The 12,500-nt window shown below is 36.9% G+C and overlaps 3 protein-coding genes across 10 annotated transcripts in view; all 3 read right to left on the bottom strand.

The window, feature by feature from the left end:
* Positions 1-829, bottom strand: part of aimp1b (aminoacyl tRNA synthetase complex interacting multifunctional protein 1b) — a 6,333-nt gene extending 5,504 nt beyond the window's left edge. Inside the window, 2 exon segments of one of the 3 annotated variants that reach the window (NM_001430941.1) lie at positions 270-308; positions 649-829. The gene's annotated coding sequence lies outside the window, so the exon portion shown is untranslated. 3 annotated transcript variants of the gene reach the window in all.
* The window catches only part of fhip1ab (FHF complex subunit HOOK interacting protein 1Ab), a 446,377-nt gene that overhangs the window by 92,081 nt on the left and 341,796 nt on the right, over positions 1-12,500 (bottom strand). The window lies entirely within an intron of this gene.
* LOC101884488 (nephronectin) overlaps positions 4,858-12,500 on the bottom strand; it is a 21,578-nt gene continuing 13,935 nt past the window's right edge. For 3 of the 6 annotated variants that reach the window (XM_073939485.1, XM_073939486.1, XM_073939482.1), the window contains 6 exons: positions 9,902-10,618; positions 7,489-7,572; positions 7,107-7,205; positions 6,684-6,952; positions 5,645-6,088; positions 4,858-5,294 (listed from right to left, as the gene is read on the bottom strand). In XM_073939485.1, coding sequence (XP_073795586.1) covers positions 5,981-6,088; positions 6,684-6,952; positions 7,107-7,205; positions 7,489-7,572; positions 9,902-10,618 — 1,277 coding nt within the window. In that variant the 3' untranslated portion in view covers positions 4,858-5,294; positions 5,645-5,980. Of the gene's footprint in view, positions 5,295-5,575; positions 6,089-6,683; positions 6,953-7,106; positions 7,206-7,488; positions 7,573-9,901; positions 10,619-12,500 lie in introns of all 6 variants that reach the window. The other 3 variants (XM_073939483.1, XM_073939484.1, XM_073939481.1) reach the window with 1 other exon arrangement.

The raw sequence follows: 12,500 nt of genomic DNA on the forward strand, positions 1-12,500 counted from the left end.
AGTTTATATTTAAAAGGTTACAATTTCAGCAAAGTGGGTGGGTTTTATAATTTTTAAATTATTTTGAATCAACCTTTATTATATATATATATATATATATATATATATATATATATATATATATATATATATATATATATATATATATATATATATATATATATATACACAATGTGGATTTATTTCAAGCATTATTTTGCTTATATTTTCTTGCATAAATACATACAACTTAAACACTTTAAATATATAACTATAGAATTATAACTCACCTGGATTTAATGTCTTTCCCAAATTGCAGTATTTCCTCCCTTCAAATAAACACATTTCAACACCACTTCAGATTTGATTGTAAAATTGTATCTTGAAGTGAATATATGAATAAATAGAGAGATAAACTAAATATGTCAATTCAGTTAAATAGTGGTAGAATTTGCTGACAATAAAATGTAAAAATCTGTTTTCTGTTCAGCATCAACTTTGCTAATATTTGATCAGAATAAATACAAACACTGAAATGAACCTTATTTCCAGCGCGCGCGCACACACACACACACACACACACACACACACACACACACACACACACACACACACACACACACACACACACACACACACACAAGATCACTGAGGATCACGCAATCATACCTGCTGCGGTGGATATTCGCGGTTATTAATGTCAAATAAAGAGCAGATCTTCAGCTGAGAGCCGTGTGTGTTCGAGCAGAGGAGCTGCAGCGTGTGTGTGTGTGTGTGTGTGTGTGTGTGTGTGTGTGTGGGATCATATTCTCCTGATCTGTGTTTCTCTGTCTCTCAGCTGTCACCGCATGTGCTCCTGTGAAAGTCTGCAGGTTATTCTGGTGGTCGCTTGACAGAAGGGGGGCGGGGCTGTAAGTGGAGTCGGTGGGCGGGGCTACGCGTAAACAAACTCCACAACATATTATTCGCCCCCTTTGATATTTTTTTTCTTTTTTAAATATTTCACAAATGATGTTGAACAGATTCAGGAAATTTTCACAGTATGTCTGATAATATTTGTTCTTCTGGAGAAAGTCTTATTTTTTTATTTTGTCTAGAATAAAAGCAGTTTTAATTTTTTTTAAAACAATTTTAAGGTCAATATTATTATCCCCTTTAAGCTATATTTTTTATTGATAGTCTATAGAACAAACCATCCTTATACAATAACTTGCTCAATGACTCTAATCTGTCTAGTTACCCTAATTACCCTAGTGAAGCCTTTAAATGTCACTTTAAGCTGTATAGAAGTGTCTAAAAGAATATCTAGTCTAATATTATTTACTGTCATCATGACAAAGAGAAAATAAATCAGTTATTAGAGATGAGTTATTAACACTATTATGATTAGAAATGTGTTGAAGAAATCTGCTCTCTGTTACACAGAAATTGGGGAAAAATATAAACAGTGCGGCTAATAATTCTGACTTCAACTGTATATAAAGTGCATAAATTAAAGTCATTACAGAATGAAACAGTTCTGTTAGCTTTCTTATTTTAAGATTATGTAATTAATGTAAATAATGAGTAAATTCTTGCAAAAAACAAACAAACAAACAAACAAAAAACAGGAAAATATGGTTTGGTATTGGTAAATTTGCATTTGTGGATGTGGAATTTACAAAGAAAATAAATTAGTTTAAAACAAAACAAGTAGAGGGAGATTCATCATAACCAAAAATAAATTCTTTAAAAGTGGCAGAAACATCTTGCTGTAGATTATCATTAATAAATGAGCCGATATGTTTCCAAAATTGTACAGCATAATTACACTCCCAAAATAAAGGAAACACAGTTTTAGTATGAAATTGACAAAATGAACATTTTACATCAATATTAGAATGAAACCTTTTCAAAAGTTGTTCAACAGGATAAAACTTGTTGATTAATTTAAAAGACACTTCTTCGTCCATGTTGGTGAGGGAATATTTTTATTGCAAAGAACATGTTTTTTTCTTATTTCAAATCTCTAAATATATCATTCCAATAAGAGATTACAGGGGACAAAGGTGTTTCGGTTTTTTGTTTTCATTGTACAACAAAACTGACGTGAGGACAGTGAGTGTTTGCTGGCTGTAAAGCATCAGTTCGGCCACTAGATGGAGCCACAGAGCCGCACTGTTTCTCTGCGACAAAGCACGCACACACACATTAAACAAGTGTTTGTGAGCGCGCGCGCACACACACACACACACACACACACACACACACACACACACACACACACACACACACACACACACACAAATAAGCTCTTGTGAGCTCTTATTAAAGTTCCAGTGCTCTGGGAGGAGTTTACATGTAAGATTTGTGGAGAACACCTGCTTCAGAAAGAGAAACAGACATGCTGTATCCGAAATCGCCTCATTCACTCTTCCCTACAGTAGTCCACTTAAAGGAGTGGATAACACGAGCAGGGCTGGACTGGGGCAAAAAATCGGCCCTGGCATTTTGGGCCAGAGCGGCCCACTACATTTAATCAAAATCCTATCCATTTATGCACGTCCAATATTTTTATAACCTCATATTTTATAAAGCACAAAAGCCATTTATATGAAATAAATAAATAAATACAAACTTTAATCTCAATTTAATTTCTGTGTACTGTCCATAAAGATATTTGTTGAGTTCTTAAAAATACACTATTCATTCATTCATTCATTCATTTTTTTTTCGCATTAGTCCCTTATTTATCAGGGGTTGCCGCAGTGGAATGAACTGCCAACTATTCCAGCATGTTTTATGCAGCAGATGCCTTTCCAGCCACAACCCAGTATTGGAAATCACCCATACACACTCATTCACACACACACTCATACACTACAGCCAATTTAGCTTATTTAATACACTATTCACTCAGCCTATATTCAAGAATAAACATAACACAAACTGCCTGCTGATGCATGGCTAAATCTTCAAAGGGAACAGTGTACTTTATAACCTCTTTCACCTCATCCTGCTTGCTGTTTCACTATCTAAACAATGAAAACATAATATAAGTCAAATGTGTTTAATTTTGATATTATGATTAACAGACACCAAACAGCCTCGTGTAGCTGCATATTTATATGAGCATCATCTCCACTCTGCATATTTATAACAAAACAGGCTTAAATATAACTGTCTCATTTCATTTCCATTGAAAAGAATGAACTTAACCCCGTCTCTTTTGCAGAATATCAGTTTTAATAATCAATAATGGCCATTATAACAGTATTTCATTTTATTTTTCTTACTACGTAAAGTGACGTTACAATACTTTGAATCTTCATGCCAACATGTTGAGGAATAAATGAGTTTCTTCCGTGTGCAGCATTGTTCTTAGTGTTTGGTGAATTTACTTTATATTTGTACTTTGTTGATGGTAGCCTACTCTAATCATAGGCAAGCAGAAGTGCTAAAAGTGTTTTAGGTTTATCACAGCAGTGTGTAACTCGTGCAAACAGAGAATAGTAAATGTGAAAATGTGTGTTTCTTATGGTAAAAAAGTGTGGTTTTTAAACTTAAGTCTATAGTTTTTATAAGAGTGTTTAATTATGCAAAGGATCTGTAATGTTTTGCTAATTGGTAGTGGGGTTGTGCTAATTGTGTGTACTGTTTTGAAAACACGGGCCCTGTTTTGAAAATCGTGCTTAAGCAATCCAAAAAAAACTGTAATGTAGAGTTAATGCTTAACAAATGATGAATTCAATAGATGCTAATGCTTAGTAAACGATTCATAGTGTGTAGTTATTATAAAGTGTTACCGAAAGTTCTAAATGAATAGGGCATAGGGGGGATAACGGGGAATGGAACACAGCCAGGACCTCCGTTTCTAACTACAGCTCCAGAGGTGTAGCTGCAAGCATACAAGTTTGCAATGCAGTTTGCGAATGTTCGTTGGAACGATGGATTTGGGAAACGGCAAATCAACTGACTATATTTGTAACGACAGAACTTAGTTGGCTATTGATGGTTTTCGGAAATGCACCCCTGATTAGTGCGGGACAGCCCACAGTCAGCCCAAAGAGGGCCCAAACATGCCTTACACTTCACACCGGTGTCTGGGCCCACAGTGTGCTGCCCACAGCGGACCCTAACAGCTTCTGGGCCGCGCCAGCACAATAAGTTCATTTAACATGTTTATTTTACAGGTGAAATTGATCAGGCGTTATCAAACACACGCAAAGCATGCCTGTAATTTAAATAATCAACAGCAAAGATTTAATTAAATTCACACTCGCATACACAGAGATATTTAAAAACAAGCATATTTACAACAAGCTACAGAAATCATTCCTGAATTATGCAGTAATACTGTACACAGAGTAAAAGCAGATACAAACAGCAATAATAATTCAGTTTTAATCATTATTCCTGAATAATTATAGCAGTAACACTGATGAATAACACTTGAGGATTTATTAATGACGTATGAAGTTTGATTGCATTAAAGCACTGAGTATCAAACATGTGTGCTGTACGGCGTTTTAAATATAATCTCATTATTAATGAATTAAATTCATATTTAAATTAACTTTTAGGTGTTTTTACTTGCTACAAATGTAAAATATATATGTGTATGAGTTTAATACTGTTTTAAATCAGTTTCTGTGTGTGTAAGGGGTGCAGATGTGTGTGATGTGTATGTGTGTGTGTGTATATAGGTGTGCGTGATGTAGTTGTGTTTTTGTACATTTGTGTGTGTGTGTGTGTGTGTGTAGATGTCTGTGATTGCGTGTAGATTTGCGTGTGTGTAAATGTGTGAGTGTGTATTTGTCTGTGGCGGTGCGTGTATGCATGTGAGATGTGTGTGCAGTTGTGTGTAATAATGTGTATGTGGGGTGGGGCGTCGATGTGTGTTTGTGTGTGTTGTCTGTGTAGGTGTGTGAGGTGTGTTTGTGTTTTTGTAGATTTGTGTGCGTGTGGATGTGTGCATGTGCGTTTGTGTGTGGATGTCTGTACATGTGTGTGTGTGGGTGTAGAGCTGTGTGTTGGGGGCGTTTATGTGTGTGTGATGTGTGTTTGTGTAGATGTGTATGTATGCTTTAGCAGATGTGTGTTTGTGTACATTTGTGTGTGTGTGTACACGTCTGTTTGTGTAGATGTAAGAGTGATTTGTGTGTTTGTGGAGCTGCGAGTAGGTGTGTGAGATGTGTGTGTATGTTTTAGTAGATGTATGTTTATGTTTTTTATATTTGTTTGTGTGTGTGTGTGTTAATAGATGTGTGTTTGTGTGTAGATGTGTGTTCGTATGCATATGTGTTTATGTAGGTGTTTGTGTGTGATGTGTGTGTGTGTGTGTGTGTGTGTGTTTGTAGATGTGTGTTTGAATGCATATGTGTTTATGTAGGTGTTTGTGTGTGATGTGTGTGTGTGTGTGTGTGTGTGTGTGTTTGTAGATGTGTGTTTGAATGCATATGTGTTTATGTAGGTGTTTGTGTGTGATGTGTGTGTGTGTGTGTGTGTGTGTGTGTTTGTAGATGTGTGTTTGAATGCATATGTGTTTATGTAGGTGTTTGTGTGTGATGTGTGTGTGTGTGTGTGTGTGTGTGTGTGTGTGTGTGTGTTTGTAGATGTGTGTTTGAATGCATATGTGTTTATGTAGGTGCTTGTGATGTGTGTGTGTGTGTTTGTAGATGTGTATGTGTTGTTTTGATGTGTGTTTGTGTACATGTATGTTTGTGTAAGTGTTTCTTTGTGTGTTCGTGTGTAGATGTGTGAACTTCTGGTATTTATCACATTATGAGGACCAAATGTCCCCACAAGTATAGTAGTACCAGTATTTTTGATGTGTGTTAAGTGTTTTGGGCCTCATGATGAAACAGCTCATGAATCAGACAGAATGAAGGATCATGAAGATGTACAAATGCAGAGTGTTTTCTCTGTGAGGGTTGATTTAGAAGATGAAGATGACCAAATATACAGTCTGTACAGCAGTCCCCATATAACGTGTATGTGTGTGTGTGTGTGTGTGTGTGTGTCACTCAGTCTGCTTGTGTCCATCTTCACAGGCTCCTCGTCTCAGACTGAAATCATCCACAGCGATCTCTCCATGTTTCCCTCGCCGTCGCTCTGCCTTCAGCACGATCTGAACACAAGAAAACACTCAATAATCCATAATCAATAATCAATAATCAGAAGCTGCAGTACTCATGAACGCTGCTTCCAGAGCCTGGCCTGTAAAATACTGGAGCAACACATCAAACCTTTCTAACTCAAGTTTAAATGCAGAAACCAATTCAAAATCATCAATGTGTGTGTGTGTGTGTGTGTGTGTGTGCGCGCAATGCTGTATTCATTCATTCATTCATTTTCCTTCAGCTTAGTTCCTTATTCATCAGTGGATGCCACAGCGGAATGAACCACCTACTATTCCAGCATATGTTTTACACAGTGGATGCCCTTTCAGCCGCTACCCAGTACTGGGAAACACCCATACACACTCATTCACACACACAGACACACACACTCATACACTACGGCCAATTTAGTTCATCAATTCCCCTATAGTGCATGTGTTTGGACTGGAAACCGGAGCACCAGGAGGAAACCCACGCCAACACGGGGAGAACATGCAAACTCCACACAGAAACACCAACTGACCCAGCCGGGACTCTAAAACAAATGAAATGTACAAAATCTGATTCTAGAGGTTTTGGGAATGTAGATTTATTCATGCTTACATCAACAAGGCCACGCCCCCACAGTGTGATGTGGGTGTGTCTCCAGCCGCGTCCACCAGTCCTGGTCCAGATGGATGGACTGTGACTCCGCCCCTTCCTGACAAACACCTGCAGCGAGCCAATGTGGTGTCCATGGAGACAGTGTTTGAACGACAGGCAGAGGTCGCCGCCCTGCCACACCTTTGTGGGTGGAGCCAGTGACACTGTAAGCCGCGCCCCTTTGATGCTTCGTCTGTTTGTAGCCTCGGGGACTGAAAGGTACCGCCCACCTGAGAGTGATTGACAGGTGAGTTTGGGTTATTTGTGCGTGTAAACGTATGATGATGGATCTTCTTTGTGTGTGTGTGTGTGTGTGTGTGTGTGTGTGTGTGTGTGTGTGTGTGTGTGTGTGTGTGTGTGTGTGTGTGTGTGTGTGTGTTTTACCAGACGGATCATCCTTAATTTCCCAGCTCACATCTCCTTCTGTATCCGTCATCCACACACACACTCCATCATCAAATGAGCAGCTCACCACACCAGCACCTGAAACACACACACGCACGCACACACACAAAGTGAGAGAGAAACACACATACAGAGATGCATACACGCATACAGACACACACACACACTCCCACAAACACACGCAAACACACACATGCACACAGACACACACAGGAAGAAAGATATACACACGCACACACACATACAGAGACAAACACAAAGTAATGCAGTATGTTTATGTCCGTGTGTGTGTATGTGTGTGTGTGTGTCTAATAGTGTCCATGTCTGTGTGTGTGTGTGTGTGTGTGTGTGTGAACAGTACCTGGATCGTCTCGTGTGTATTCTCCCGTGTTTCCCAGCTCAATGTCAAAGTCCCAGTCGAACAGGCTGTTCTCGAACCGCGGAACTAAACAGACCAATCAGAAGTCAATCAATTCCCACACCATTACTATATTAATAAATACAGGACGAGTTTGCTGGCGATTCCAGTAAATTTCTGTAATGTATGGTCTGTTACTTAACGGTAAATGTCTATAATTTACATGCTGTTATTTTACATTTTTTTCCGGCACCGTAGCTGCTAGAAAAAAAACGTAAAATAAAGGTCGTCAAATAACGGACATTAAATTTCAGTAATTTCCTTAAATTTCAATTTCCGGTAAATTTCTGTAATGTACCGTCTGTTACCTGTAATTTACATGCCGTTAACTTACGTTTTTATTCCGGCACCCTAGCTGCTAGAAGAAAAAAAACGTAAAATAAAGGTCGTGAAATAACGGACATTAAATTTCAGAAATTTCCTTAAATTTCAATTTCCGGTAAATTTCTGTAATGTACCGTCTGTTACCTGTAATTTACATGCCGTTAATTTACGTTTTTATTCTGGCACCCTAGCTACTAGAAAAAAACGTAAATTAACGGCCGTTAAACTGCAGACATTTACTGTAAAATAACGGACTTTAAATTACAGAACTTTCCTTAAATCAAAATTTTTTTGTAAATTTATGTAATTTACCGTCTGTTACTTTTCAGTAAATGTCTGTAATTTACATGCCGTAATTTTACATATTTTTCCAGCACCCAAGCTGCTGGAAAAAAAAAGTAAAATGAAAGCCGTTAAATAACGGACATTAAATGACAGAAATTTTCCTTTAATTAAAATTCTGGTACATTTCTGTAATTTACCGTCTCATTATTTTATGGTAAATGTCTGTAATTTACATGCGGTTATTTTACGTTTTTTTTCCGACAGCTAGGGTGAAAAAAATGTTAAATAATGGTGGTTAAATAACGGACTTTAAATAATAGAAATTTCCTTAAATGTAAATTTCCGGTAATTTTCTGTAATATACCGTCTGTTACTTTACGGTAAATGTCTGTAATATACATGCCGTTATTTTAGGTTTTTTTTCCAGCACCCTAGCTGCCGGAAAAAAAATGTAAGATAACGGCCGTAAAATAACGGACTTTAAATTACAGAAATTTCCTTCAATTTAAATTTCCCGTAAATTTCTGTAATGTACCGTCTGTTACTTTTTTCAGTAAATGTCTGTAATTTACATGCTGTTATTTTACATTTTTTTCCGGCACCCTAGCTGCTGGAAAAAAGTCAAATAAAGGCCGGAAAATAACGGACATAAAATTACAGAAATGTCCTTAAATTAAAATTTCCGGTCCATTTCTGTAATTTACCGTCTCGTTATTTTACAGTAAATGTCTGTAATTTGCATGCGGTTATTTTACGTTTTTTTTCCGACAGCTAGGGTGAAAAAAATGTTAAATAATGGCCGTTAAATTACGGACTTTAAATAACAGAAATTTCCTTAAATGTAAATTTCCGGTAATTTTCTGTAATATACCGTCTGTTACTTTACGGTAAATGTCTGTAATATACATGCCGTTATTTTAGTGTTTTTTTTCAGCACCCTAGCTGCCGGGAAAAAAAAGTAAGATAACAGCCGTAAAATAACGGACTTTAAATTACAGAAATTTCCTCCAATGTAAATTTCCGGTAAATTTCTGTAATGTACTGCTGTTACTTTACGGTAAAGTACATGCCGTTATTTCAAGTTTGTATTACAGCACTCTAGCTGCCAGAAAAAAAAAACATAAAACAACGGATTTTTTACTGTATAGTAAAATAAACATCGTACATTTTGGTTTTATCTGAACTTTAACTGTACTAAAAAAATTGCCATACGCTTGGAAAACCCACGCCAGAATACACTGCTGTTATTGTTTTAACGTAAAAAAAAAATACGCGAACCAATAAATATGGTTGTCATGCATGCGGTTACAGACTAGGTGTTAGGAGCCGTTCACATAGAACACGTTTTCACGTTATTTATTTAATAGACTACTTTGCACTACATTGTCGTCATGCAAACCTATATCCATAACACATATTCCTAAATATATATAGTGTGTGTTATGCTGAGTTCAGACTGCAGGATTTTTAAAGTAGTCGCGGATGTTTTCACACTGCATGACTATCTGTATTAGCATCTGTCGGTGCTGTGTTTACACTGTAGGATGGAACGGCGACAGGGGGTTTCACATTGCATGACTTTACAATAGGAAGAATCTCCGACAACTTTCTCCAAACTACGTCTCACAGCCAAACACACACGAGAATGGAGATGGAAACAACACAAGGTCATGTAATATATCTTTTGTTAATAACTATGCATAGATAAACATATATAGTGTGAGTGTGTGTGTGTGTGTGTCCTCACTGTGTACGTCTCCTCTGGGTTTGGCTGTACTCTCTCTGTGGATGTGGTTGTCTAGTGTTGTAGAGCTCATCTGTGGCGTTGTTGTTGTGATTGTGTTTGTTGTAGTTGCAACAGTAGTTGGTTTTACTTTTTTAACAGCAGTGGTAGGCATGAGTGTAGTTGTTGCCATGGCTGTTGTTGTGGGTTGTACTGTAGTTGTTGCCATGGTTGTTGTTGTGGGTTGTACTGTAGTTGTTGCCATGGTTGTTGTTGTGGGTTGTACTGTAGTTGTTGCCATGGTTGTTGTTGTGGGTTGTACTGTAGTTGTTGCCATGGTTGTTGTTGTGGGTTGTACTGTAGTTGTTGCCATGGTTATTGTTGTGGGTTGTGCTGTAGTTGTTGGTTGTACTGTAGTTCTAGCCATGGTTGTTGTTGTGGGTTGTACTGTAGTTGTTGCCATGGTTGTTGTTGTGGGTTGTACTGTAGTTGTTGCCATGGTTGTTGTTGTGGGTTGTACTGTAGTTGTTGCCATGGTTATTGTTGTTGTTGTTGTGGGTTGTGTGGTAGTTGTTGCCATGGTTGTTGTTGTTGTTGTTGTGGGTTGTGCGGTAGTTGTTGCCATGGTGATTGTTGTTTTTGGTTGTACTTTAGTGGTTGTCATGGACGTTGTTGCCATAGAGATGGTTGTCGGGCTGACTGTGACTGGTTTTGCGGGCTCAATAGTGACCTTAACAACGGCTGAAAATACAACATCATTAAAACATGCCAACAGTCGATGAAGAGCTGAACTGTAGAGCACTTCCCGCAGTAAAACATAAGAGGAAAGATGACTAGGAAAATAAATCATATTTTGAATAAGACTGACCTCTTGTGAGGGCTTTAACTGATTATATGCATTCGTCAAGTCTGTCTGGTCAGATTAATTTAGTTGATTTTAATTAGGGTTGTTTAATAGAACAATTTGAGCAAAAACACTACATTACCCATGATGCAGTGCGGAATATCAACCACTCAGAGAGAAGCTGCAACATGAGAGACCTGTAGCCCCACCCACTATTATGAAGCACTTACATATGTGTATATATTACTACATTTTTGCAATGAACTTGGCTTTTATAATAATAATAATAATAATAATAATAATAAACTTTATTTGTATAGCACTTTTCCAACATACATGCAACTCAAAGTGCCTCACAAACAACAACAAAAGCAATTAAAATAGACCACAAAAACTTATCACATATACTGAAATAAAAACATTCATGTACACAAAATGTAAGTGTATATTCACATGATCACACACACAATAGTCCTTACATATGCAGGCACACACCATACATTACATACATAAACCTACAACAAAATAGATAAAATGCGTACACCTAACAGACTTGTTTAATCATACGCAATTTTAAAAAGATGTGTCTTAACACGCTTTTTAAAAACATGAATACTTGGTGATTCTTTCACTTCAAGGGGGAGACAGTTCCAAATTTTTGGAGCATAATGGCTAAAAGAAGTGCCGCCAGATCGCCTCAGATTTACAGGGTAAAATTCTAAAAGTCCAGCACTAGAAGAGCGTAGAAAACGGTTTGGATTATATTTTGTTAAACAGTCGGAAATGTAGGAAGGTGTCATATTGTGTAGTGCTTTAAAAACTAATAAAAGAATCTTAAAATCTATCCTTTGGTGCACAGGCAACCAGTGTAATTCTATTAATACTGGTGTAATGTGTTCTCGTTTCTTCAATTTCATTAAAACTCTGGCTGCTGCATTTTGTATCAATTGCAACTTCATTGTAGAACCCTTAGGTAGACCAGTATAGATAGCATTGCAATAATCAAGCCGAGAGAAAATAAAAGCATGAATTAATTTCTTGGCATCATCAAAAGATAGGAAAGAACGAATTTTGGCAACATTTCGTAAATGATAAAAACATGTTTTTGTAACTTGATTAATATGAGATTTAAAACTAAGATCACAATCGAAAATAACACCCAGGTTCTTTAATTCTTTTTTTGATTGTAAACCTAAAGAACACAGTTCTGCTTCAATCCTCTCTCGCTCAGGTTTTTTGCCCACAATTAGAATTTCTGTTTTATCTTTATTCAACTTTAAAAAATTTGCAGTCATCCATTGCACAATATTGGACATGCAGTTGGACAAATTTTCCAATGCAGTTGTGTCTCTTGGCTCAACAGAAATATATAATTGTATGTCATCAGCATAAAGATGATAATTCATGCCATATTTCTGAATTATACTACCTAAAGGAAGTATATATAATAAAAATAGACTTGGGCCTAGGATAGATCCCTGAGGAACACCATATAATATATTGTGTTCTTGCGATGTATATTCATCTATATTTACTAAGAATGTCCTTTCTGTGACATATGTATTGAACCAATTTAAAACTATCCCAGAGAGACCTACAAGTTTTTCCAGTCTGTTAATCAAAATGCAATGATCAACCGTGTCGAATGCTGCACTTAAATCTAGAAGAATTAAAACTGATGCATTACCTTTATCTATGTTTAAGCGCATATCATTAACTACTTTCAATAATGCTGTTTCTGTACTATGACCTTTTCTAAAACCTGACTGATATTTTTCC

The sequence above is a fragment of the Danio rerio genome, chromosome 23, assembly GCF_049306965.1.
Source record: "Danio rerio strain Tuebingen ecotype United States chromosome 23, GRCz12tu, whole genome shotgun sequence".
Lineage (NCBI taxonomy): Eukaryota > Metazoa > Chordata > Actinopteri > Cypriniformes > Danionidae > Danio > Danio rerio.